At 40.5% G+C, this 26804-nt stretch overlaps 2 protein-coding genes across 2 annotated transcripts in view; one reads left to right on the forward strand and one right to left on the reverse strand.

Annotated features, from left to right (window-relative positions):
- The window catches only part of LOC137916021 (multiple epidermal growth factor-like domains protein 11), a 62425-nt gene extending 46205 nt beyond the window's left edge, over nt 1-16220 (forward strand). The window contains exons 14-25 of the mRNA XM_068759432.1: nt 3648-3794; nt 4870-5004; nt 9080-9208; nt 9551-9679; nt 11743-11871; nt 11956-12084; nt 12471-12704; nt 13136-13287; nt 13963-14032; nt 14390-14443; nt 15701-15931; nt 16015-16220. Coding sequence (XP_068615533.1) covers nt 3648-3794; nt 4870-5004; nt 9080-9208; nt 9551-9679; nt 11743-11871; nt 11956-12084; nt 12471-12704; nt 13136-13287; nt 13963-14032; nt 14390-14443; nt 15701-15931; nt 16015-16220 — 1745 coding nt within the window. The remainder of the gene's footprint in view (nt 1-3647; nt 3795-4869; nt 5005-9079; nt 9209-9550; nt 9680-11742; nt 11872-11955; nt 12085-12470; nt 12705-13135; nt 13288-13962; nt 14033-14389; nt 14444-15700; nt 15932-16014) is intronic.
- A 5850-nt stretch (nt 16221-22070) lies between these two features.
- Nucleotides 22071-26729, reverse strand: rab11a (RAB11a, member RAS oncogene family). Its single transcript, XM_068738874.1, has 5 exons — nt 26690-26729; nt 25237-25432; nt 24393-24586; nt 23763-23843; nt 22071-22207 (listed from the first exon to the last, which is right to left on the reverse strand). Exons 1-5 carry the CDS (start codon nt 26727-26729, stop codon nt 22071-22073), a joined length of 648 nt encoding a protein of 215 aa, XP_068594975.1.
- Nucleotides 26730-26804: the final 75 nt, after the last annotated feature.

The following is a 26804-nucleotide window of genomic DNA, read 5'->3' on the forward strand; positions in this document are numbered from 1 at the left end:
CCTGCTCTGTTTGGGTGTACAGTATGTACGAACACACAAACGGCTGTTGCAGACGTTTGTGTGTTCGTTTTCCACCTTCATGCAGGAGCTCGAGTATGAGTTTATTTGTGCTTTACAAACAAATCGATGAAATAATCCGAAATTAATTTAAGTGAATCGAGTTATTCTGATTCCCTGCTTTAGCATTGCTTCCACTCGTCCTTCAGAGTGCTTTCTTGAACCCACCTGTAAGTAAACCCTACTCAGTCAAGATCCACCAAGTTTTTATCAGAACCTACTCAGCTGCTCTCTCCTTGGCAGAAGGAAAATAAAGTATAACCTTTACTGAGTTTTCACTGCACCAGCTGGGACATGACTTTGTTTGGGACGGCCTTCAGGTGTCATCTACAAATACAGTTAATTCACTGCTGTGTCTGCTGAAACCAGCAGCTAAACAGTTTCACTTCAAAAAGAAATCTTAAGAAAGGGTGGTTCAGTGAAGAAATAAGCCTAAGCTAAGAAAATATATATAAAAATAAAAGTAACTAATATTTAAAAATGAAAATTACTTTCATGTGTCCAAATCAAATAATTTAAATATTAAATACAATCTTCAAGGCAAGAGACACGATGGAAAAGAAAACATGCCCAACAGAAACAGGAAATATTACAGTTGCTCCACAAATTATCACATTTCACCAAATAGAACTCCAATTTCACTGCTGGAAAATGGTTCTTCTGTGTGTGTCCACTGCCAACAATGTCTTTCTTTATGCTTTCATCAGTGTGAGCACCGCCTTCCTCTTCTTTAATCGTTTCTTTTGTATATTACTGTCTTTGTAATGTCACAGTAAATATCCAGAAGGGATTAGTATGTTGGGAAATGCAACACAACATGTGTTCATGGAGGGCAAATCAGCTGGAGCTGAACTGGGTCAGAAAGCATCTGATTTATTGGTGTCAAATGACATTTTCAAACTTTCCCTCAATGCTGCTACCGCTAGGGAAATGAATACCAGGTTTTGTCTTTAAACCGCATTCTGCCAGAACGTAATGTAGCACTACCAGTTTTAAATATGCCTTCTGCTTCATCTCCTGTCCCCACCTACTTGTCCTCCATCCCTCCCTTTGTTTTTGCCTAATGAATAGTAGGTAGGTAGTTTATTAATTGACTTGTAATGGTCGCCTTCCCCACTCTCATATTCTCTCATATGCTAATTCAAAGGAAGTTTCTAATGAGCTGCAGAGACGTCAGGCTGCAGAAGGGAGCAGGGAGACACTAATCTTGAATTGTCTGCTGTCCTGTTTCTGTATTTAAATAGGATGATAAGCATGTTTGGTTGTGTTTTTGTGTGGCTGTGTGTGTAAGGATTAATGTAACATAATGTCTCGCACACTGGAGACTCCTGAATGTCCCCTGGGAGGAGAAACGATTCTGATCTGCAAGCTGCAAGACGGCTTTAAGTACGCAGACTGCTGTCTCTTAGGACATACAGGCATTCGTGCAAGGCTGATGAAAGACGGAGACACATCAACACATGATAAGGGCAAGAAGTCAGAATTTGGGAATTGAAAGTATTTTGTTTTATTCATACAACCTGACCGTTTATTGGGTAAAGCAATTTAAAAGAAGGTTTTAAATCTCAATTTCAGAGATCAATTGGTACTTATATTCCAAAAGGAATGACCAGTCATGTTGGTCGATTTTAGATGATCAGATGTATTCTTGTTCACGTTTATTTTTAAGTGTAAATTCCCTCAGTATATATCTGGGTTACACATCTGTAATTACCTCAGACAAGTAGGTTATGTTTATGCAGGTGCAGGTTTGTTTTTCTGTTTGTAGGATTACTCCAGAATTTATGAATGGATTTTGATTTCTTTTTTTCTTTTCATTAGGCCCGAGGGCCTATCTAGTTTTCTTCTTCTTTTTAGACAGGCAGGGTGTGTAGCCCAAAGGTTTCTGGTGGTCTGGCTCGTAATCTTTTTATTTTATTATTTGGCGCTTTACCATTGCATGATAGGAACAATTGTAAGCTTCTAACATCATGGATGTCTCCAATGGTTGACAAACACACCTTAACATCTAGCACATATCAAACTCTCATCTGGTTTCAATATTCTGGATCTGAAAGTTTAAATTGTAAGAATGATGGTTGTGAAAAATCAGTCCTGTGAAATTTGTCCAGAATATATTACAATAATATATTTTGGAATGAAGACAGTATTGTATTTAATATTATGAGTATAGTTCATGAAAGAGGGACATGTACATTCCCATTTATAGAGCAATGCTACAATAAAAGACAAATATAGACCAATATACAGAATTATAGATTTTATTGTATTTAAACTGAATTATACTGTGAATTTTTTCAATTTGGTTCAGGCCCTACGGTATGTGATAGCTATCCATTCCAACATTTTCACATTTGTGGATGAAGATGAACATTTTCTGTAATAATCTTTATCAATGAGAGTTGAGGGAGTTTATTTGATCGCCAGTATATTTTAAATAATGAGAAAATTCTGAAATGGGTCCTTCATGTCAATTTGTCTCATCATGAAAAATGACAATTAAATCAAAATAAAATAAATAAAGGACAATTCGTGATGTACCAGCATGCACAAATGGCTCCAGATCTCGGTCCTCCTAGTCTGGACCTATTGGATTAAAATCTATTGGGGTCAATATGTTATAAAATAATGCAGATTCAGAGTCGCTCTTGTTGATTTGATGGCTCTGTTAGACAGATGGAAATATAAAGAATGTATTCACCATTATGGGAATTCATATTTTTGCTGATAACTCAAACCATAGATGATTACTGATGCCACAGGATTTAGCAATCACGTTGCATTATTTAATTTGGACTATAAATTATCATTAAAATAATATTATCCTGATGACATGTATTATTGTCCGGGGAGCAATGATTCAACAATTCATAATCTCCTCTCAGTGATACCAAATCAAATGTATATATTGTACACAATGACGAGCTTCCATTTATATTTCAGAGGACCAAATACTGGCAGATTAAAAGGCTCTTATTTAGAAAAACTTTCCAGTCCTTGTGGTTTAGTGACAAAATGTGTGTTTTGCATTCGTCCTGCAGTTTCTACTTTCTTTGTTGGAGCTGTCAGCGCCGAGCTCATTATTTCCTACTAGAGACTTTATTATTATTATATTATATTATTATTATTAATTCACATTTAGTGCTCTAACAACAGCCTAGTAGACTATGGTGCTGCATGTCGGACTGAGTTAAAATAAACTACTTATCGTTTGTGGTATTAAAGGTGCACATTACTTGCTTACTGTTATCAAATTTTGTGAAAGCATGAAACTCAGAGGAGCATGATATTTCAGACTGCTTTTACATGTGTGCTGTGAGGATCTATTTTAGCAGATGCATCACTGTTATTTCGTGATGATATGAGGTTACATTAAAGTCCCTGTATCTTTCACGTCCCTCTTCTCTTGACTGTCCTCCCCTGTTGTGTCAGTGCTTAAAAAGCCTTTTACTCTTTTTTTCTTCACCCACTCTTTTTTTTTGCATCATCCTATCTCCTCTGTTTGAATGACACATCTGAGAGTTGGATTAGAAAAAGGCCCTTACATTAACAAGCTAAAACACAGGCGTCTTTGCGTGTGTTTTTTGCAGGCGTCCATTGTGACAGTGTCTGTGAGGAAGGGCGCTGGGGACCCAATTGCTCCTTCAGCTGCACCTGTGAAAACGGTGGCTCCTGCTCCCCAGAGGATGGAACCTGTGTGTGTGCTCCCGGCTTCCGTGGCACCAACTGCAGAAGAAGTAAAGAAATGCGCAGATGCATCCCAGCAAACTTCTGCTGTACTCCTGCTACCAAAATTACACTACAACGATGGGAACACACAAATGGAATGTTTTTCTCACAGAAGGTGTTAGGATTAAAAGCACTGTTTGTAAGGAATGATACCAGCCACATTGTTGTACCAGCTACATGTTTGTGCATCAATACATATAGTTCCTAACCAGCATTAACCATAAGTTGCCGAATAATTAATCTAGAAGATTTAACTGCTCATCCTTGAATCCAACATGTAAGCAAAACTCCAGGGATTGTGAAGTGCAGCGTCCTACAAATAAGTGGCTTACAGAAGCAGAAGCAGAATTATTCAAGCCCCACAGGACATCAGGTTTATTTACACATGTTGCACTTTTTATCGGATGTTTGAGGTTAAATAATTTTACTTCTAAGTTTGATTTTGGTCATTACATTTTCTAATCAATGTGGCAGATAAGGGCGCAATATTTGTTGACATGTGAAAATGCAAACCACTGAGGAGTGTGTCCAGGTTATAAAAGGGTGTGATTTAAAATTGTATTCATGGACAGAACTGTAAATCTTAAGTAATGTCTGAGGCTACTTGTTGAAATGCATCCGTAACACACACCAGCTTCCTTCTGCCTTGCCTTGCATTAGCGTGATAGATTTAAGGGCTTTTGGTTCACAGTTTATGCAATTATCTTAATTAGGACAATCCTGCAGCACGAGGGAAGCAGCAGACCAGCCTGCATCAGCTTGTCTCACCACTTAGAGTAACATCAATTAAAGCAAATTAAAGACCTGAGGAAGACATACAAGAGAAGGTCTGTGAAGGAGGGAAGACAAAGCAGACATAATGCAGCAGCGGCTGACCCTGGAGGGAGACAGCCTGCAGGGAGGAACAGCCATGAATACACTTTGTATGGACACAAATAGTACATAGGCATATGTGTGCTGTTTTAAAATGAAGCTCCACTGGGAACAGAGTTGTCACGGTAACCCAAAATAATCATGAAGTTTCCCCTTTGTCCTTGAATCCCAGCGTCACCCTTCTAACGATGGTGGTCATGCTCTTTGCAGCGTGTTCGCCGGGTTTCTACGGCCATCGCTGCAGCCAGTCGTGTCCTCGGTGCCTCCACAGCGATGGACCGTGCCACCACATCGCTGGCCATTGTGAATGTCTGTCTGGCTTCTTCGGCTCGCTCTGTAATCAAGGTCAGTTTGCTTCATTCATTTGTTCTTTCCTGCATTTTTCTGCTGTGCAAGTTGTTTGCACAACATTTATTGCCACTAGATGTTGCACCAGAGTATCTCAGGCCAGACGGAACACATTGTTCACTCGGTCAAGTAGGAAGGAATGTGAATGAAGGTTTGTCACCCCATGGCATAATGGCACTCATGTCCTGCTTTGCAAAAGGCACACGTAATGCAAGCTCAACTGTGACATTGGGCAGAGCTGATCAATTTTTTATCATATTCTTCTGAATAGTTAGCGACAGGGCAACAAGGTGGCGCAGCGGATAGCACTGAGCAAGAAGGTTCCAGGTTGAATTCTTTTCTGTGCTGAGTTTGCGCCTTCTTTTTCCTGTGTCTGCGTGGGTTTTCTCTGGGTTGTCCTGCTTCCTCCGACCTCCAAAAGCATGCAGCTTAAGTGAATTGTCTCGCCAAATTGTCCATTGGTGTGAATGATTGTCTTGTCTTTTGTGTGGCCCCGTGATGAGCTGGCATCTCATCTGGGATGTATCTCGCCTCTAGCCAGCTGGGATAGGCTCCAGCAGACCCGTGAACCGCAAAGCGGATAAGTGGCTGTAGACGAGACGATTACGATCATCTCTTCTACAGCTGCTTTTAAATTCTGCTTTGGATCCATTTATAGGAGAAGATGATTAAATTTATTTTTTTGTTTTTACTTTTTTATGACCAATATTGCCACTTATTCTTTAACTTCTTGAAAGATGACCATTAAACTCAGAGGTATGGCAGGCATAGTTTCAAATTCTGAATCCAATTCATGATTTTTCATTGGCTTTTTGAGAACCCTGGAAACAGCCATTTAAACAGACAAATTTACTGTACATGGAACTTAATCAGGAATGGACGTCAGGGATTTGAGGATGTGATTGAATTTGGAATTAATCTGTATAGTAGAAATAGAAATGCTGACATTTCTGGAACAGATGTTTTCCCTTAGTCAAATGTCAAATTGATTAAAGTTCTGAGTGTTCTTATGGTGAAATAATCCAAATACAGGTATTGCATATATAAAAGAATGTAACTTGTGGGAAGAAGGGATGGTTTGGGGGGATTGTCCAGCCTTGGAGGAGGTTTGCAGTTTTTTTTAGATTCCGATTATATAAAAGTTTGTTTTGTGTTTATCTTATGTCCTTGATGTTCACACCGTCCCCATGTAGTCGGTCTCCAAGCTGTTCCTAAAACATTCTACTAACTGGCATAACATGGAACTATAGAGATCAACCTCTTGATATCTCAACCTGTGGAACCTTTTTGTTTTAAGAACCCTGGATCTATTATTCCCCCTTAGATTTGAAGCATAAAAATCAAGGCGCTTGGATATCCATAGTTTATTTAAAAATGCAGGTGATGAATAAAATGTTAAACCTTGAGCTCATCCTACTTCCATTTTTACAGTGTCTTCCTCCTTTTCATTCATTTGAATACCTTTTTTTGTCAGCTCCTCTGCAGGTTAAACAGGTGTTAATCCTCTGAAGGCAGTCGGTCCAAGTCAAATTTTAAATAGCGGCAGTGGGGGAGTGCGCTGTGAAATATTCATCATCATTAAACATGAAGGTCCTGGCGATGCCCTATCCTGCATTAGCCATTCTGCTGGCTGCTGCATCTTTGAGCAAGCCCATAGATAGTTGGGCAAGCCTCAATAAATCAGATGTTCCGCTTTTAACCACCTGCAGACCTGCCCCCCGCCATATGTGATAGCCTTTTGTACAGGCTAACAATGATATTGGCTGGTGACGTCTCAGTGGGTCATTTTTGTCTCAGAAGAAAACAACTGAAACAGTTTAATAACATGTAGCATCTTACAGCGCACAGATCGCCCAACAGGAAAGCTGCTCTGTCATTGCTACCTTTCAAACCAAACAAAGAAGCATCGCGAAAGAAAACTCAACAACTCAATATATCTCACCATGAAAGAATCCAAATGAATCTGGAACTGAATGATTACAGAAATTAATAAAAAGAAAAGAAAAAAGAAATTACTGGTACTGATATTCAGGAATAGATCAACAGACGTGAACTGTTTGTGATTAATCAGACAGAAGGAGCAATAAAGTACATTCAAATACACAATCTGGACTAATGTTTTATACAGAATAAAAGCGACATCAGTACTCAATAATTAATAAAAGTTAACAGAGGACCATCAGGGATCTGCTGAACACTAGTTAGTTATATCTGATAAACTCTTTTACTCGTGCATCCTGTACTTACTTTGATCCAGCCTTCACCGAAACTTGTCAGATGTAACTGTTACATAAGTGGAGACTTCATTAAGGGATTCATAATGATCTTTATTGCACTCATATTCAAAGATAAGAGCCCCCCTCTGGGTTTTATACTTTTAGTGAAATAATTTGCATGGTTGGCTAATGGCTATGATAACTTAAGCAAAGACAGGCAGACACTACTAATGAAGGCGATAGATTTTATGCAACAGGTGGAAAATATGCAGAAGAGTAATGTAAAAATAATGAATATCCTCATAGCTCATGTATAGATAATATCACGCTGAATAGACATGTAGTTTTAAAACGGCTACAGTGGTTTGTGTACTTTAGCACAAACTTCAATTATGCAGTACAAGTGCAGATTTCAATGTTTGGCATCATAAAGTAATGTTGAGATAAATAACAGACCACAATATGTACATTATAACTTTTACACTCTAAGCTGCATTGCACAGCCTTTTTTTGTCCTGTCTATTTATGGCACAGTAAGGTCTTGTGAAGTTTTATTACTACCTTTTAACTTAATAAATTCATATTTCAGCTCAAACCAAACACTGTATTGATGTGAGCTAAAAATAATCATAAAAACCCACTTAGCACATCAATATATCATCAGGCTTGTTGGACTCCAGGCTCTGTCTCATCAGGGTCACTACATTTTGTGAATGTAAAAAGCAGGCTTGTTATTATAACTGCCTTAAACTGATGACTGGACAACAGACTGGTTTTGTGCTCTGGAAGCTTTGAGCTCATTTTTATTTTGCTGACCCACTCGTCCTGTTTTCTGGAGCTGAGCAGAGCTGTAAATTGCAAACAGTCAGTGTGACAGTTTGACATAAGTAGTTTTGATTTTGCAGTTCTCATTCTAACATGAACAGGACATATATATAGTAAATCGAATAAACATATCGCCAGGGGTGAACGACTGCAGCTGATATATCATCAGGGGTTTGCTTTGTGTCAGGGGTCACAGGAGAGAGAGGTCAAAACAAACAGCATCAGCTGAATGTCACAGAGAAAACCAATTTATGTCCAAAAATGATATTCATTGAACCATCAACACGACATGACTAGAGCGATACTTATTGCAGTACTTATTACACTGTAGCAACAATAAGCTGTATGCGTTTGGTCATAAATCTGACCCATGATAGTGGGAAACAGGCCCCAGCTTTACTCAAAATAAAGAAAAAAATTATTTGAATTTATTTTCATTTACATGACATCATTTGAATTTATCAGTGTATCCAAAATATGCATGTCCAGTTTTAATATGTGGAAACATCATCATAACCAAAAAACAAAAAGAAGGAAAGAGAAACAAATGTCTTTACATGTCCATAAACATCATCAAAATCCATATGAATGTCAGGAAAGCCGATTCCTGGACACGTGTTAATGTTCTGGGACCTTCCTGCCATTCCCAGAGTGAACACTGAAAGTCAGAGGCAGCAACATCACACTTTCCTTCCCTTTCTGGAGCTTTCATAGAGGAATCAAACAGGGAGAGCAGCAGAAACCTCCATTCAGAACAGAACATTCAATGATAACAACAGATAAAGTCACACACAGCATGAAAAGCAGGAGCTGCTCTTCAAAATGACTTGCAGAGGAGGTACAATGGGAAGCGTCTGCGGTAACGTGCCCTGGATGAAATGTCCTCGTCCGAAGCACAGAATCCAGCTGATTGGGAGCTGATGATGTAACTGAGAATGACCGCTGCGCTTGATTTCCAATGTCTCCTGGAGTAACACTAGGCTCCATTAGAGGCAGTCATTTTGGACTGAGACGCTGTGTCCTCCTCACAGTGTGTCCCAGTGGGAAGTTTGGTCAAGCCTGTGCTGAGGTGTGTCCGTGCATCAACAACGGCACCTGTAACCCCGTCGACGGCTCCTGCCAGTGCTACCCGGGCTGGATCAGCAGGGACTGCTCCAAACGTAAGAGTTCCTCTCCCACTCCTTCCGCTTTCCATCCTTAATTCTTCTTTGTCAGAAAGAACTGAAATGAATTTCCTCTGTGCTAGTGATTCACTCACTGAGCTTCAGCTAACTCTGTCTAACTCTGTCTGTGAACCAGTCAGGGACAGCTGGGAAATCAAAACGTAAAGGCAGTTACTCCACTGGCTTTGACATTAATTGTCTCTCTAACATTGAACAGAGCTACCGCTCTGACTCCATCATTAATGAAGCCTCAGATCCCGTCCAAACCTCGAGCTGGTGATGCTCGTCAGCGTGTTTGAGTGTATGTCTCTAACTCTGTCTGTGTGTTAATGGGTCCAGCGTGTCCTCAGGGCTCATGGGGCCCAGACTGCATCCACACATGTAACTGTCACAACGGAGCCCAGTGCAGCGCCACAGACGGAGAATGCAGCTGCAGCCCTGGATGGACTGGACTCTACTGTACTCAGCGTACGTCTCTGCCTCATACGCAGTAATAAGAGAGAGTAATAAAGTCTCTGCTGTCACCGAGGCTTTAATTACAGTTGGAAGCAAAATTATTCAAATCTAATTGCATATTAGGTATATTTATCAGCGGTTTGCAATAACCAGACGTCACAAGAACATTTTAAATTGCTCAGTTCAACAGATATTAAAGTGTTTATCCACACACAACACAAAATGCTCCTTACTGGATGCTGAAATATTTAATTGAATCCCCTGAATATCATCCCTCACAAAAGACACATTTACGAATCAGATGTAGTTAAAGCAGTGAATCTTCATAGACTTACTTTAGCAGGAATGTCCCAAAGTTTTTCCTGTTAAGACTTACATTTACATAAAGTCTCCATGAGCGAACTCCAAGAGCTTCACACCTGCTGGCTCATCATCAGCACAGGAAAAGGTTTCTTCAGTAGCTCCAAACCATCCAGATAAGACACAGCTGTTTTTGAGATGCTGTTCTGGAGTGGAACTGTTCATTTTGAGGTCAGTGGTGTGTCTGGTGGAGGAAGAATGAAGCTGATACTGAAAAGAACCCTCTTCCCACAGTGAAGCTTGGTGGTGGTTCAGTGACGCTCTGGTGCTGCCTTGCTTCCTCAGACACTGGAAACCTGCAGCATATAGAACGGGGGTTCCCAACCGGGGGTGCGAGATGAACTTTTAGGGGTGCAAAACTTCAGATTATGCAAAAATAATCATTATAAATTAATTTAAGTATTTAACCATTAAATATTTAAATGTATTTATTATTTTTGCTAATACCTTAGAAAAAATAATGTGCATCACGCTTGCTGCAGGTCATAACAGCTAAACAGTCTCTGCAAAGTAGTCAAGATGATTTTTATTAAGAGCTGAGTAATTTAGAAACTGCAATATATAAAATTGCATTTGTGTTATATTGCTTTGTTTATTGAAAACAGTCAATAAATAACACATTTTAGCAGTACATTTAAATACAATGGTGGTTGAATAATTTCTTTTTTTCTTATTTTGAATAATTTGAAACATATCTCATTACTGCACTTCCATCTGGTGGCAGATTAGAAAAACTACATGCCTGAAGACATTCATTTGTTTAACTCTTTCCGCTCTTCCTTCGTTTTTTCCCTACCTCGACTTAGAGATTGGCAATAATTAGCTTTTCTCTTTCCTTCTAAAAATCCTCGTCTCAGCAAAAACTAAATACAAATGTTTGAAAGTCTTGAGTTGAATGCATCCCAATTTGACTATCCATAAACCAGAGGAAACCTCTATGCACCTCCTCATTGCTGTTTATTACTAGATGAAGCTCCTCTTTATCATCATCATCAAAAGTAGCTTCAATATAAACAATAATAATCTTCAATCTTCCAACAACCACCAACATGCTGTTTATGTTTATACTAATAATAAAATGCCACATAATCTTATTTGCAGTATTTGTGATGTACCCACCTTGTGATTTTAAATCTCACAAGCACAGCAAGTCCTTCCACTCCCAGACAATATGAACTCACTGCTGCCTGATTATCATTCCCGTTCTTTGTGTTTCAAGAAGCTGAAGATGACTCTCCATCCAGCCTACTTTGCAACACTATATGAGAAGATTAAGCAGATGCAGCATTTGCAGTGCAACAGATACTTAGATTTAATATTTAGGGGTATTGTATGTAAAGATCAACTGTCATATTGTAAAATATAAATATAAAAGTTCCTGGCATCTGATGAATGATTGCAACAAGTTCTGTCTTTTTTTATTATTATTATTTATATATATATATATATATTTATATATTTCAATATCTGCTTTTGTGTTGTTGCTCCATCAGCAGGAGACAGACAAAATAAAAATTAAGAATGTCTTCAAATCTGCCACACATTCAACCTGGGTTTAGTTCAATCTGCGGAAATCGCTCATGTTGGTTCCACGGTGACAGAACAGATTATGAAATGTGCTTTTAGTCGCATCTCCAGATTTGTGGATCATCTCTGAGTTTGAAGAGCAGAACGGACGATGTTGAAAACTAGAACATGTTGTTTTCCCTCCTCAGGCTGTCCTACAGGTTTCTATGGCTCTCAGTGTGCTGAGGTGTGTCGCTGTCAGAACGGCGCCGACTGTGACCACATCTCCGGACAGTGTTCTTGCAGGACAGGCTTCATCGGGCAGAGCTGTGAACTCAGTGAGTATGTTTTAACACGCTCAGCTGTCAGTGAATCTACCTGTGAGATTCAGCGGTGCGTTAAACCTGTGCTGTCCTGTCCAGAGTGTCCAGCAGGGATGTTTGGATATGGCTGCCAGCAGCTGTGTGATTGTATGAACAACGGCACCTGTGACTACGTGACGGGAACCTGCTACTGCAGCATTGGCTTCAAGGGCATCCGCTGTGACCAGGGTGAGAACTCCCGTCTCTGGACGTAGAGCAGAAAACACCCTAACGCGCAATGTCACAGAAAGTTTAACTTTTGCCAAGTCTGCTGAAATCTCTCCGGTAAATCTGCAAAGAAACAAACTAAACAACCCAAACAAACATAGCACTCAGTAGATCAAAAGCTTCCTCTAGTGTCCAGCAAGCATCTTTAATACAATCAGGTCTTCTCCAGAGTGAAACTCGTAGCCTGTAACCATTGGTTACCATAAACGACCCCCTGTGGAAAACATTTAAATCTGGTTTTACACATCAAATCCTGAACTATATTGGATCTTTATCATCACTATCATTAGATTAGTCTCTAAGAAATAAAGTAAGCTTACTGTGAAATGTGTGCTGCTGCTCCTCAGCCGCTCTCATGATGGAGGAGCTGAACCCCTACACTAAGATCAGCCCGGCTCTGGCATCAGAGCGCCAATCAGCCGGCGCCATCCTGGGCATCATCTTCCTCCTGCTGCTCATCATGGCTATGCTCAGCCTGGTGATCTGGTTCCGCTATCGGCAGAGAGAGAAAGGCCACCACGTGCCCAACGTCACCTACACACCCGCCCTGCACATGAACTCCACCGACTACTCCCTCTCAGGTAGGTCCGCAGGTCTTGGTGTTTTCTGTCTTTTGTGTTCCAGGTACTTTCTCAATTGGAACTGATCTTTTTTATTTTATTTTTTTATTAAACACTTGAATTTCTAAAGCAAAAATTATCTAATAGTGTGAAAGGGAATTGCTAAATAATTGTAATAATTATTTGGCAGTTTGCTTGATAATTGATGATTAATCAAATCAGATGTGTGAGAATATGAGTTGGTGCAGTTTCTCTGAGCGAATCAACAGATGAATGAATGAATATTCTCTTGGTTCCAGTTCACTCACTTTATTTTGCATCTTTGGACAACTGTGTCATTTCCTGTTCTTACAAACCTTGTGCAGGTTGTACACTGTTTGTGCACGTGCATGTATATTATGGCGACAACAGAGGGTAGGATTTTAGGCCCTGTGCTGATGTGGTGACAGCAGGGCTGCAGTGCACAGGCCTGCTCTCCTCTGCAGACTCCTCTCCCAGTAACAGCTCTGTCAGCGGCTGCTTCTCCAACCCCACCTACCGGACCATGGGCCCCTGTACCTACGCCGCACACTATGCCAAACCAGACAAGAGGAGCGCTGCCAAGGTGGGTGGGAGGACTCTCCACAGTGACCAAAAAAAACAGATCATAATATAGCATGATCTGGCTGATTTAGATATATTGATATTCTGATTGCTGATCAGGGAAAGCCAGGAATTACTTTCCATTTGCCATGATATTGTGAAATATGGCTGAATTGATTTGGATGAAATTTAGCAGACTGACAAATTAAAACAAATAAACCCAAGTGGGCGTGTGTGTGTGTGTTTGTGTGTGTGTGTGTGTGTGCGTGTGTGTATGTATGTGTGTGTGTGTTTAATAATGTGTTATAGGAGGCTTATAAGTGAGGTTAAGTGTCTATCATGTTTTCTCAAATAATTCATGCAGAGGAATTGTTAGAAATACAGGAAAATAAATACAGGAGGCATTCTGATAAACTTACTCTGGGAAAGAGTTATAGAAACCTGGCTGGACATGACCGTGCATAAATCTCCATGTTGGCACGCCTGTTGGGGGATCACACAGAGCCACCGGCGGCATCAAAGCAAGAAATTACCAGAAGTCAGGTTGCTGTTATATCAGCCACCCAAATGATTCTTAGGCATAGGACCAGTTATTTGCCTATTATTTGGTTATGATGGGGCAAACATGCTGCTGGAGTACTTATTATGTTCTTAATTTTTATATTCTAATTTTTTAGTTCTTGATGTTTTTTTCCAGATGAAGACAAAGAAGCGACACAGGAACAGTGCTCCAGAGTGGGGGGCCTACTGTAACCTCAGTGAGCTGGGTCAGTCGCCGTTTCTCTCCGTCCTGTCAGACTCCAAGTTTATTCTTACCGGATGCATTGCATCACGATCTGCTATTTACAATCATCTTACAGACACTTGGAAATGTCAGATCTGTAAAACTATTTAATTACATAATATTATTGTGTAATCATGTGTCAGGCAAGTTATAGGAACTTACTTCACTTATTTTAGTTCCATGAAGCAAGTTCAGCATAGTTTAAGCTCGGTTGCTATGGAAACGTACACAAGGAAAACGAGCCTGGTCAAAGCAGGCTTCAGGCTAAGCCCATTGCAGTAGTACCTCATGGTCCTGGCATTACTTTTGGTTTGACCTCTGTGACCTTTCGTCTCTCCAGGTCTTTACTGCATTGACCGCCGGTACAGCTACCACGTGGAGCCGTACTACAGAGGTACAGAGGAGGTGGAGTGCGTAACCTCGTCAACTTCTCCCAGCCAATCAATCCTCTTGCTTGAACGGTCCCCTCGGCCAATGACAGGCTTTCCTTTGCTTTAACCTTCAGCAGGAGCTCTGTCTACTGTGTTATATTTTTAGTGAAGTAAAAAGTACAGTAATAATAATGTACTGCATATAAAATACAGCACTTAGTACAGGTTATCATGAGTATGTGGAACAGTGATTGTACATCCTACAACAGAGAGATAATTCTTTCTCTTGTAGCATCAGAGAAGACACTGAAAACTCTTCCAAAGAGAATCATATAATAATGATGTGCCCGAGTTACCTGATCCACATCAGAAAGAAAGAAATAGCCTTGAAGTTTTTGTGAAGTTGAAAAAGGATTGAAATTATTATTTCAGAATAAATTAGAAGCATATTCAAAAGAAGAAAAAAAAGAAAAAGAAAATATCGCTTCATGAAGGACTAAGATTTCTTTTGAAATACATTTAGCCATTATTAAAATAAATTCTAGATATTAGCATAACTTATTTCTGTAAAGAGACGGTCGCTCTCTTCCAGCCACACCACATGTCCATGTTTACTGGCGAGGGCCACTTGAGTTTGCTGATCTTGTTGATTTGTTACCAATCAGTGATTTTGTGTCTCTGCAGGGCGACTCCTCTCCTCTGTGTTTTCCCTCTCCACGGGGTCCTTCTCCTCCATCACTCCCAAACCTTGGAATCTCTCCCTCATATTAATTGAATGCTTTGTGTTCTCCTGTTGCTTGATATTTGCTTCAGCTGCAGCGACAGATTTTTAACCTTTGAAGTTGGCCTAGTAAAATAACCCTTGCAATTGTTAAAAAGAAATCAATAAAGGATAAGTCTGGCAATATTCACAAAACTTCAGTCCAACTTTCACCATCCCATTGCACCAAATCAAGGATAATCTGCCACTAAAAATAGTCAGTGATTTCCTGCAGTTTCAAAAAAAATTACTGTGAGCAATTTAGAATTATGCCAGCCTTATTCTTGCATCAGTTATAACAGTGTAAATTATTCCAAGACATCTGACTGACTGATTGTCGCTGGCTGATACTGTCACTAACAGGCAGCCTGTTTCATTCACACTGTCCAAGAAATGTACTTGAAAACCTGTCCTCATGAAATGTAAATACAGCCTTGTAGCTTTGAAGGCATGTTGATTCTCCTACGCGAGTCGGGGAGCATTATTCAGGTCACTGAACAATGCGGCCTTTTTCTTCTAGACTACATGAAGGGCTCCCTGTCCAGCACCTGCTCCCTCAACAGTGAAAACCCGTACGCCACCATCAATGACCCGCCTGGCTTGTGTAAGCACACAGAGAGCAGCTATGTGGAGATGAAGTCACCGGTTCACCATGAACATATAGCACACTGCTGCTCCCCCAGCATCATCACCACCACCACCACCACGACCAATCCCGCTGCTGCACCCACCAAGAATGTCTACGACATGGGTAGTAGAAGTATAGCAGTATAATTTACCCACCGTTGTGTATTACGTCTGTTGTCTATTTATATTCCTCTACTCCATCTCCAGAACCAACCATCAGTATCATCCAGGGATCTGGTGGGATGGCGATTCCCAATTATCCCCAGGACCCATACGACCTTCCCAGAAACAGCCACATCCCGAGCCACTACGACCTGCTGCCTGTACGCCCCAGCCCGTCCCACAGCCACAGCCTCACCCTGCAGAGCCGCAGCCCCCCACAGCCTGGCAGCCCCACCGGCTCGCTGCTCTAGATCCCCCCCCCCCAGCGTCCAGACTGGACCAATGCTCCCAGTTCATCCAGAACCAGAACTAACATTGAAGATTTTTTTAATCGGCGGCACAGATAGACATTCAAAGGATATGTGTCAGAACTTTTTTTTTTGGCAGTGTGATGGTGGTCATAATCTTGTCCACTATTAACTCCAACAGTTGGACTGCTGTTTGTTATTTATCGCTGTATTATATCCAATGAGATGTTTGTGCCAGTCATTTGTGTTGTATTGTAAATTCCCACTCATTAAAAACAAAAATGTTAATAAAGGGAATATACACATACACAAGTATACATTTTTACCAGATCTGTCTTTTTCAATATGTCCCGGTTCAGAAGATGGACAGTGAAGGATGAAAGGGAAAAAACAAAAAAATGCTTCTCTGGGATTGTTTCTTACATCTGGAGTTGTGCTGAAAACAAACTGTGAGTGTCAAAGACAAGGCACCCCAATTCAGCAGATCTACTAAAGGCGCTCCGGAGAAAAGGTGCTCGATACTAACAACTAATAATCATAATCATAATTAACTCTGTAAAAGGGCACTGAGAAAAATATGATAGAAATGCACACAAACTAGTCTGAATTTCACAACATGTACAGTTCAGGTGCTTTTGCACAGTGTTTCTTATTCCCTGTTTGCATATTTACATAAGATCCTGCCTTGGATCCAAATTGTCTCTCGGGAAAGTTATCTTTTTGTAATGACTGTAGACAAAGTGGTGTATTATATGCTCAACAATTACTGTACGCAAGTGATTATATTGTGATTTTCTTTTGTTGTTTCACATGCATGCCAAAGATTAGTTAATTAGCCAGGAATACCCTGACTGTGTCCTCTAATGGAAATCATTCTCAACATGGGAACAACTCCAAAATATAACTTTATTTTCAGGAGTATGCATCATCGCCACAGCAAACCACCTTTCTCCACTTCACCCTGTCCTTTGCATCGTCCTCCCCAACACCAGCCACTCTCATGTCCTCCCTCACTACGTCCATGTATCTTCTCCTGGGTCGACCTCTAGTCCTGTTCCCTGGTAGCTCCATCCTCAGCATCCTTCTACCGATATAGTCCCTGTCTCTCCTCTGGACATGTCCAAACCATCAAAGTCTGGTCTCTCTGACCTCATCTCCAAAACGTCTAACCTTCACTGTCCCTCATATTGACTCATTTCTGTCATCTGCAAACATCATATTCCAACGGGCTTCGTGTCTCGCCTCATCCGTTAGTCTATCCATCACCATGACAAACAAAAAGGGGCTCAGAGCTGATCCCTGGTGCATTCCCACCTCTACACTAAACTCCCCTGTCACTCCTGCTGCACAATTTACTGTTGTCGTACAATGTCATACATGCTGTCATACATGTCCTGAACTGCCACTCCAGACTTCCTCATGCAGTACTACAGTTCCTCTTTAAGCACCTAAAAAAAGCAGCAAATATCACACATTTCGGGCAGTTCTGTCACTTAATTAATTGATTATCGATGTTTTGCTGTGAAACGCAGCAAATATTTTGTGGACTGATAATCCAGTGGAAAGCTTTCCATTGGCATAGTAGATGGACAATATTTTCATTTTTTATGTTGTGAACCCTTTTTTAAATTCACTTTTACCTCGTACATTTCTGTTCCCAAACCGTAATAGTATCTTATATCTTATTTTAACATGTATTTATCACATTGCAATTGGAACAATTTTCTAATTATCCACTGGTAAACAGCAATAGCAGGACATGTTGACAATCGAAACAGCTTTGTTTTTCCATGTTTTGTTTCGTATTTTTGCTCCGTTTTCTCCAGCTCGTTTGTGTGTCTTTTCTTGAGCACTGATCCAAGTAATAGTTTATGTCATGATGGTGTAGTGCTGCTTGTTCATCTGATTGTTTCAAGACCCAAAATCAATAAAGTCGTCATAGCTCAGGGCAGTGGCGTCATGTCTTCTTACACAGCTTCTGATGTTCAATGAACAAAACATCAGAAATATCACCTTTAATTCAGAGAAACAGCTTTAATTACTTTTGTTTGAATTTTATTTCACAGGTGGCATGTCGTCTGTACAGCAGCAATAGGGGACAAGTTGACTTTATGTCCTCAAAGCTTGAGAGCCAATGACAAACAAGGAGTGAAATGTGTATGGATCTTAATGAATAAGGAAATGTGCATAGATGTTTGACATATTCTGCAACCTGTCACATAAGTTCCCTGAGTTAGAAAAAGCCCAGCTCCACTCTGGGAAATAAACTAGACTTATGCTTGTTTTTAAGTGAGAACATAAATGGCATTAACACACATCCATTGCTAATGCTGTTGCCATTGACAACCATAAAACAATCTTCAGGAGAAATCCCCCAGCAGTCAGATGGGAGTGTTGATATGAATGTTGTCATGCAGATAACTCTACCGATCAGTCCACCCGATCTGAAACGTAACAATCGTCTGATGAGTCCCACAATATCTAGCAGAAACATTTATGATCCACTGAGGATGAGTCTTAATTACTAGGGTGTCGCCATTACTCAACTCATTAATTTGAATTGGTGGGGGGAAAAAAGTCTTCTGGACGTAAACAGCAGCTGTAATTTAGACTGCTGCTAAGTTTACTTAGAGCTATCTCTGTTGGGCCATAAAGTGTGCAACAATGCCGACTCACTCTAGCGAGACCAATATTAAATTCACACATTTGAAAAGCTGGAAGCAGAGAGTAGGAAAAAAAATCAGTCTTGTGACAACTTATTGATCAATTGCCCTCTTCTCTATCATACAGATCCATCCAAAAACAGCATTACACCTGCTAAACAACTGCAGATGGGGACAATGTAAAAATCATTCTATCTAGCTTGCACAATGTTGTCCAAGCTTCAAGAGCCCAAAGCAGGCAAACACTGAGGTATGCAATCCCAGGTTCCCTTTGAGGTCGTCTGGCAATGCATGTACCCTTGCATGACCTTGTGTGCCTTCTTTTAATGCCAAGACTTCTGACTTAGCAGCCATAGTGAAGATTTCTTACTTCAGAAGTATTTTTTTCTTCTAATCAGTTACTGATAGTGGAAATTAGTTACTGAAGGTCAATGGGACAGAACCGGTCCAGTTATGTATCGTTTCTTACAGCTGTTTCTACGTTTCCTGTGTCTGAGTGTACTTTTAAATCAGTTGAGGGCTGTTTTTCTCTAATAAGTACAAGTGTATCATTAATGAAGCTCAAAAAGGCATTACTGTTAAGGCTCATAGGAATACAGTGCTCAATAGTCATATGACTCAGTCATCCTGACTACAGGGGATGTTCTCATTCTCGTCTATCATTGAGTAACAGGCTGCTCTGGTATTGTGAAAGGTCCTACTGCACATTTTCAACTCAGTCTTTCCAGGCTAATCAAAATAGTTTAATACACAACCATTTTCCTTGTAGTTTGGGTTTAGTCTACAGATTTAAGAGCTATAACCCAGAGTCAATCTGTTTTACACTCTATAGAATAACTGTTTAAGCACTCAGCAACCTTCACAAGAATATTTGTGTAGACATTTTGAAATTCTGCTCTGTAACTACCGGTAATATGTGTCAGATGAAGACAGATGGGTCTCAATCCTGTTCCCCCTCCTCGATTAGGTACAAAGGATAATATCAGAAGTGAAAGATAAGCTCATGTAAAGGTTTATGACTGGCGCGCTTTATTAAGATGAACTGATAACTTAAGATAGACACAATTGTACAATTTATTAATCTGTACAAAACATAAAACCATTCATTTTGATCCCCCTCTCACATTTAAGTCTCAAAATTCATTGAAATGACAATGAAATTATTTCAATTTTACACGTTTACATTGTAATTACAGTCAGGTGGAGGACACAATATAGTTTAATAATAATAAAAAAAAAAACATAATAAAAAAAAGGAACAATAGAGGTGCATTAAACAGGATCAGAAATCATGTTTTCAGAAAAAGGAATCACTTCTCTGACAGATCCAGTGAGTCTGGAGGGGCTCCAGCTGGCAGCGCCGTCTGTTCCGACAAAAACGCCATTGGCACTCCCAGCTGAGCCAGCTCAGTCCAGAGCTCCCAGTCTACCCTCTGCCTCTACACACTTCGCCACCATCACACACTGACACGGCTATAACCTGGAGGTTCAACAGAACACACACACACACACACACACACACACACACACACACACACACACACACTGGTCTAGTGAGGCCTCTGTCAGTTTTGACAATTGGCTTGATTAACATGTCATCCTGGCCAAACTTAGATTTCATGACAACATTGGCTATGTAAGGCGACATGACGTACAGAAAGCCATGCGTTATGCTGAAGTCAGAGGCAGCTTGGTGTACATAGGCTTAATGCGGCATGGGATGGCATAATGATCAGTCTGAGACAGACAAAGCAAGGTCACAGAAGAGGAGTGTATGGCGGTGAGCTATTAGGTGAACAAGAGGAGCTCTCGGATAGGTTCAAGCAGTGGAGGCACTAGTGCCTGAAGTTAGTGAGAAAGTGGTGACAGGTTTCCCTCGATTCCTTGAACTACTCTGTCGAACCACTGAGGATTTTAGGACAGAAGCCCAGCCTACGTCCCGCAGTGCTGAATGTTATATTTGATAAAGTAGCATCTAAGTATTCTGAGAAAAGAGGTCCAGATTCTCAAAGTGCAGCAAAAAAACAACAACATAAAACCATGTTTATAAAAATCAACTATTAATGTTCAGTGCAAGACTTTGAGTGAAGTTCATTGTGGGTGAAAAACATTTCAGAATATCAGGGAGTCTTAAGTTATGTGAATTCATGCATTAGCTAGACATCAAGTTTATACTTTTCCTAAGAATGTCAGGTAATATTTTTAATTCCTTCATTTGCTATCACAGTAATCAAAGAAAAAAAAAATCAGCCACGCCTGAATAGTCAAATAGGTCACAAATGAATGCACATTGTTCTACTGGTGAAGCAGGAAAGTCTGACAGACCAATCAGAGGGGCTATAAGGAAATGTAGTTGTGTTCCACATCGAGTCCAGGTTAACACATGCAGCACAGCGCAGCGCCGTCTTTTAGAGACATGCAAAGCTGGTCCATACCTGCCACCTGTTGTAACCATGGCGACGACAAGGCTGACCTTCTCACCACTGAAGCTTCGGAAAATGTATCTCACTAGCGTCACATTCACAGGAATCAGATTGACTGGCATGACACTACTGGAGCACGCACATGTACACCTGTGCTCCATACATCCACATGGCTTCCAAAACAGTACATTGCACTAAAGAGGAGGGGTGGGGGGGGGGCTATAACAACAGGGCCTAGCTTATCTATAGAAATACATTTCAGAGCAAATTCAATGTGCTTTAAATTCACATATACCCAAGAGTAGATATATGATACAAGACAAGACAGATCATAAAAAATGTGTAGAAATCAACAGTATGAAGAAAACAAATCACATTCATATATTAAGACATTTTTGTGACATGTCAGCGCATCTAGTAATGAAAGTGATATGAAAAGCCTGCTGCCTGCTGTCCTGCAGTAGCCTAACAACAGAGGGGCTCTGCTTTAGGGGGAGGGGGTCACCCCGCAGCATGACTTCTTATACTGGGATGTATTTACCTGGGACGGGGGGGGGGGGGGGGAGGAGGGGTTTGGGTGGGGGAGGCAGGTACAGATAGGTGCAGGGGTCGAGATCACAACCTTGCTGTGATTCGCCCCTTCCTCACCACACAGTACGCCACGACAGTCCATTTTCTGAGGATTGATGGGACGTGACATGGGTAGAGAGGGAGGCGAGGACATGGGGAGAAAGGGGGGGGGATATAGCAGCAGATCCGTGGCTGGATTAGATGTTCTGACAGCACTGCATCTTTGGCTTATTCTCAGTGGGCTGCACCTGGATGTTGACCACATTGTTGCTGGGGGACATGTCGCTCTCCTGACGCTCTGACATCTGCTTTTGGGAGACAATGCGGTAGATCTCTGATTGGAGAAGGGTGGGGGGGGGGGGAGAGACATAACATTGTTATTTTGATCATGTAACCAGACTGAACTTACTGTACTGAAACACATCACATTTTTTTCAAAGCTAAATGAAAAGAAAATAATATACATTTCCAAATCACATTTGATTCACTTTTCTACGCAGTCCTTGAACATATAATTATCAGGTTTGTGGCCATGTAACATGAGTGAGTGGGTTAGGATCAGAACTCGTTTTACAGTAAAACCTGGACAGAGGGCTGACGTCAACCAGTGGAGGCAGTGCAGCAAAATGAAACAACTACAGAGGAGGAATGACGACAGCACAGACCTTCAGCTGCAAACTTCAATCAGTGAAGACCCAGCCTCAGGAATTTGATTCTTTATTTTATTTTCAACAACCTACGGTGATACCAGCCTCCCAGGTATCTCAATCAACAGCCTGAAAAGACATTCTGGGGCACCTTAATATATTTACAATAAGATTACACAGAATGTTTTGCTAATCTTTAACAAATACAGAATTTGTTTTTGCACACGTTTGCAGGTGAAATGAACTACGTTCTCCATTTGATGTCATACCAAGCATAAATAGTATATTAGCCTGTGATTCAATCAAGACACTATCAGGATTTCTTAATACATCTGCCACTAATCTGAGTGGCCATCCTTATATTCTGATGTCTTTTTATCTAACGGTTTCTCGAGCCTTGAAAAAGTATCGGACAAATGTAACATGAACAAGCAAGAACATTGGAACATGAGCTCTATCTTGCATCAGTCTGATTAACTGCAACTCTAATGTATCTATTTCTGGGCCTAAAACAAAAGTTGCCCTAGAACACAGACGTGGACTATTTTGTCCTGGAGTTAGCCTTGTGCTAGCTGTTTCTCAGGGACACAAGTTCACTGTACAGGACTGCACAAAGGGAAAGAAAGCCTAAATATAAGCTTCACTAGGGTTAAATGGTGGTAAGAGATGCTTCCAGAAACATAACATGTATGCTATAAAATAATAACTACAAAATAATTATCCAGATGACTTTTTATGGAAGGTGCATGGACGTTATTCTGGACTTGGTGTCACTAAGTCTAGAAAGCACTTAAAAACCTAAAATGTGAACCAAACATTCTGTTAGAGGCGCACAACTCCAATAGGAATAAAGTCAGAACAAAACACGCCATAACGTTCATAGGAAATGACAGCATAACAATACAGCACTATCATCTTAGCCATTTCATGATAACAGAAGGTCTGCCACACCCAAAAGACAAGCATTCAAATATTATGTCATAATTATAACCCAGTCAGGCTGTGGGGTTCTGCCCAGTAACAGTCTCTCCACCTGACTGGGCAGTAATCGCCTCTTAAAATGAGCAGCTCTAAGCACTGATAATTAAACCTCTGTAACAAGACAAACTAGTGAACTGTGTTCCATTTCCTCAATAGATTTTACACCACTAAAACAGAACCAGTTAATTTCTCGCTCTATAAAGTGGATGAATGTCAGAATGGAACTGCCGTCTCAAAGCTGAAGGTACACACAGTACGAACCTGTCAGAATGGTCTGGAAGGCTGTCTCGACATTGGTGGAGTCGAGAGCCGACGTCTCCAGAAAACATAACCCATTCTTCTCTGCAGGGAAAAGTTGAGCAGCACGTTAGCATCTTTAAAATATGTAACATTCCACAGATAGCAGAGCAGTTTGAGCCGCTAAACTGAAATATGTGGCAGAGAAACTGGTGCCAGGCACAGTTAAAGCACGTCTCAGCTGTGTTGCATAATAAATGAAAGAATATTTTATTGATGTATTCATCCTTAAACTGAACATTAATGGAGAGTTCAGGTTGAATAATGGGCTTTTCAGGATTTTTATAACTTGTTGTGTAATTTTGCTTCAGGCCATGTCTTTTATTTATGAAGATTAGAAATTATTACTAATGATTTTTTTATTCTTCAATACTCCTGACCTATGATTCGATTCAATCCCCGCCTCATAACCTCCTCTGACAGGATAAATCAGAAACACTATGTTTACAGCCTTCCCTGTTGTTGTCACGTGTTGCTCTGTGTGCATAACACCTTAAAAAACAAACTGTTCCCCATAGTATGTGTAAAGACAGATGTATACAGAATGTAAACTCTTTTTGCTCCCTTTGTCAGGGGCATAAAAATAGACCGTACCGGCGAAAGCCCGCGCCTCGTCAGTGGGGACAGCCCGAAGGTGGCGCAGGTCGCTCTTGTTGCCCACCAGCATGATGACGATGTTGCTGTCAGCGTGGTCTCTCAGCTCCTTCAGCCAGCGCTCAACATTCTCGTAAGTTAGATGCTTGGCAATGTCATAGACCAGGAGCGCCCCCACAGCCCCACGGTAGTACCTGCCGCAGAGCCACGTGCACATTTAATAATACTGGTTGACATCACACAGTTAGCAACAGAAGAAAATCACAATGACATTCCAAGTGATTTGGTTCAAGCAGTGACAATCTGATTGCGACCTCTAACAGTTCCATGTCAGCGAGCTGTGTGAGGTCAGCTGGATTTATGGGCTGGTCACTACGGTTTCAGGTGGTTAGTTGGGTTTGTCAGACTTTAAAAACAGGAAATATTACAGGTCTAGCAGCCTACTTCAAAACTTTGGGTAATGACATTTTAATCAATCTTTGCAAATGGTGCATAATTTACCTCCACCTCCTTATCTAAAGCAGTACCAAACTGTATTAAATTAATTTCATCTTCAATAGGATTATGTCAGAGCTCTAACCTGCATTACTACTGTGTGACAAGCAGAGACAGAACCACACCAAGAATGTGTCTGGCAAGAAAATGATAGTAATGATAAATGCACTCTGCCAGGCACGAAATGTACTCTACAATATATCAGAATTCTGTGAACTCAGAGGTTATTTCTCGGCTAGATGTGACCTGCTGGTCTCCTGCTGGGGTCACCCAGTATAAGATGAGTAAGAATTCATAATGTGTGTTTGTCACGCTCCACATTCCTGCCGACTCCTTCCTCTACACTCACGCTGAGGTGATGGCACGGTAACGCTCCTGGCCAGCTGTATCCCAGATCTGGGCCTTCACCGTCTTGCCGTCCACTTGAATGCTACGTGTGGCAAATTCAACTCCAATGGTGCTCTTGCTCTCCAGGTTGAACTCGTTACGGGTAAAACGGGACAGCAGGTTACTCTTCCCAACACCTGAGTCACCAATAAGGACCACTGAAAAGCAAAATGGAGAATGCGATTATGCAAAACATAAGAATATAAAATGACTGTCAACTCCTGCGTGAAAATTGCATTATTGATCCAGCCATACAGTGTTACTTTACATAAAATATATACTATAGTATTTTAAAGCATAATGGCACCTTTGCTGTCCTCATCAACAGATAGCAGCCAAATTATCAACATTACTCTATGATTATGACAAATTTAGACTTTCTAACCTGTACATTTTTGAGCATAGTAATATTTCATTTATCTACTTCAATCCATCTGTGTCTGCTTGTCTGCTGTACATTTTAAGCTACACATGTAACATTATATCAAAACTGAAATGCACATGTTTGTGACTAATAATCAAATTCAATAAAGCCATTAACGCTCCCGTCTACACATAACATTTTACTCTATTTCATCTAACTATAATGTGTTTAGCAATATAATTGTGTATTTAAAAAAATCTATAATCTAAAAGTACATGATTTTCTGTACCACCCAAGTATAAACGATATGCAATACAATGTGTTGCTAGACAACCACAGCCAGGATGATCACACAATATAAAATAAAATAAGAAAACTTGCAACATGAAATAAGAAACATCAAACAGATAATTTGCGAAATGAAGTTAATTTGTCTTTTTTTTTTTTGCTAACGTTAATGGTTGTAATATGTTCCTAAAAACGCTCCGCTACCAAACAGCTATATTTTAAACCACACTGTATTAAACGTTAGAGCTAGCATCTTGTTTACTATGGGAGGTTGTTATTGTTAGCTAAGCCCCGCTTTATTCCTGTTAATAAATATTAGATAACTAATAATTGACTATGAATTCATTATTTTACTGCTCATACATAAAAGTTAATTATGATATTAGTTTGCTTCGTCGTAGCCTCGGAAAGTATGCCATAACGGTAAATGTGAGATGTTTCCGGCGTAAGGCTGGTCCGCACCCACTGATACAAGCTAAAATCAGCTAAAAGCTAACGTCGCCCTGTATTCAATACGCCGTGTTGTGTACCGGTAAATAACGTAAAGCGATGAATTATCCACAGATTTAACCCCCAACGCCTGATAATAGAGCCGATGTATACCATAAAAATAACGGGTTGATGACATTTGTCAGAAAGCTCTGTAAACAGCAATCGGAACACAAAGGTGGCTAAAATTAGCATAGCCTGACAATCAGCTGGCCTGCTTATCCTGACAGTTAATAGCTTAGCTTTAACAATAACGAGAAAATGTTTCTTTTACCCTTGAACAGATAATCGTATTCGTCATCTCTAGTACCCATCGTCTAATTGAAAAATATTTAGTCCACGATTGAATGCGACTTAATTACAGGAAAGCAAGCTAAAGTATTTTACTC

Source organism: Brachionichthys hirsutus, chromosome 1 (assembly GCF_040956055.1).
Source record: "Brachionichthys hirsutus isolate HB-005 chromosome 1, CSIRO-AGI_Bhir_v1, whole genome shotgun sequence".
Classification (NCBI taxonomy): domain Eukaryota; kingdom Metazoa; phylum Chordata; class Actinopteri; order Lophiiformes; family Brachionichthyidae; genus Brachionichthys; species Brachionichthys hirsutus.

Coding starts and splice junctions, on each gene's coding strand:
- rab11a (XM_068738874.1), bottom strand. CDS start 26,729: ATGGGTACTAGAGATGACGAATACGATTATCTGTTCAAGG. Junction 24,587..25,236: donor TACCGTGCCATCACCTCAGC/GTGAGTGTAGAG, acceptor GCTCTGCGGCAG/GTACTACCGTGGGGCTGTGG. Junction 22,208..23,762: donor CTTCCAGACCATTCTGACAG/GTTCGTACTGTG, acceptor TTCTCCAATCAG/AGATCTACCGCATTGTCTCC.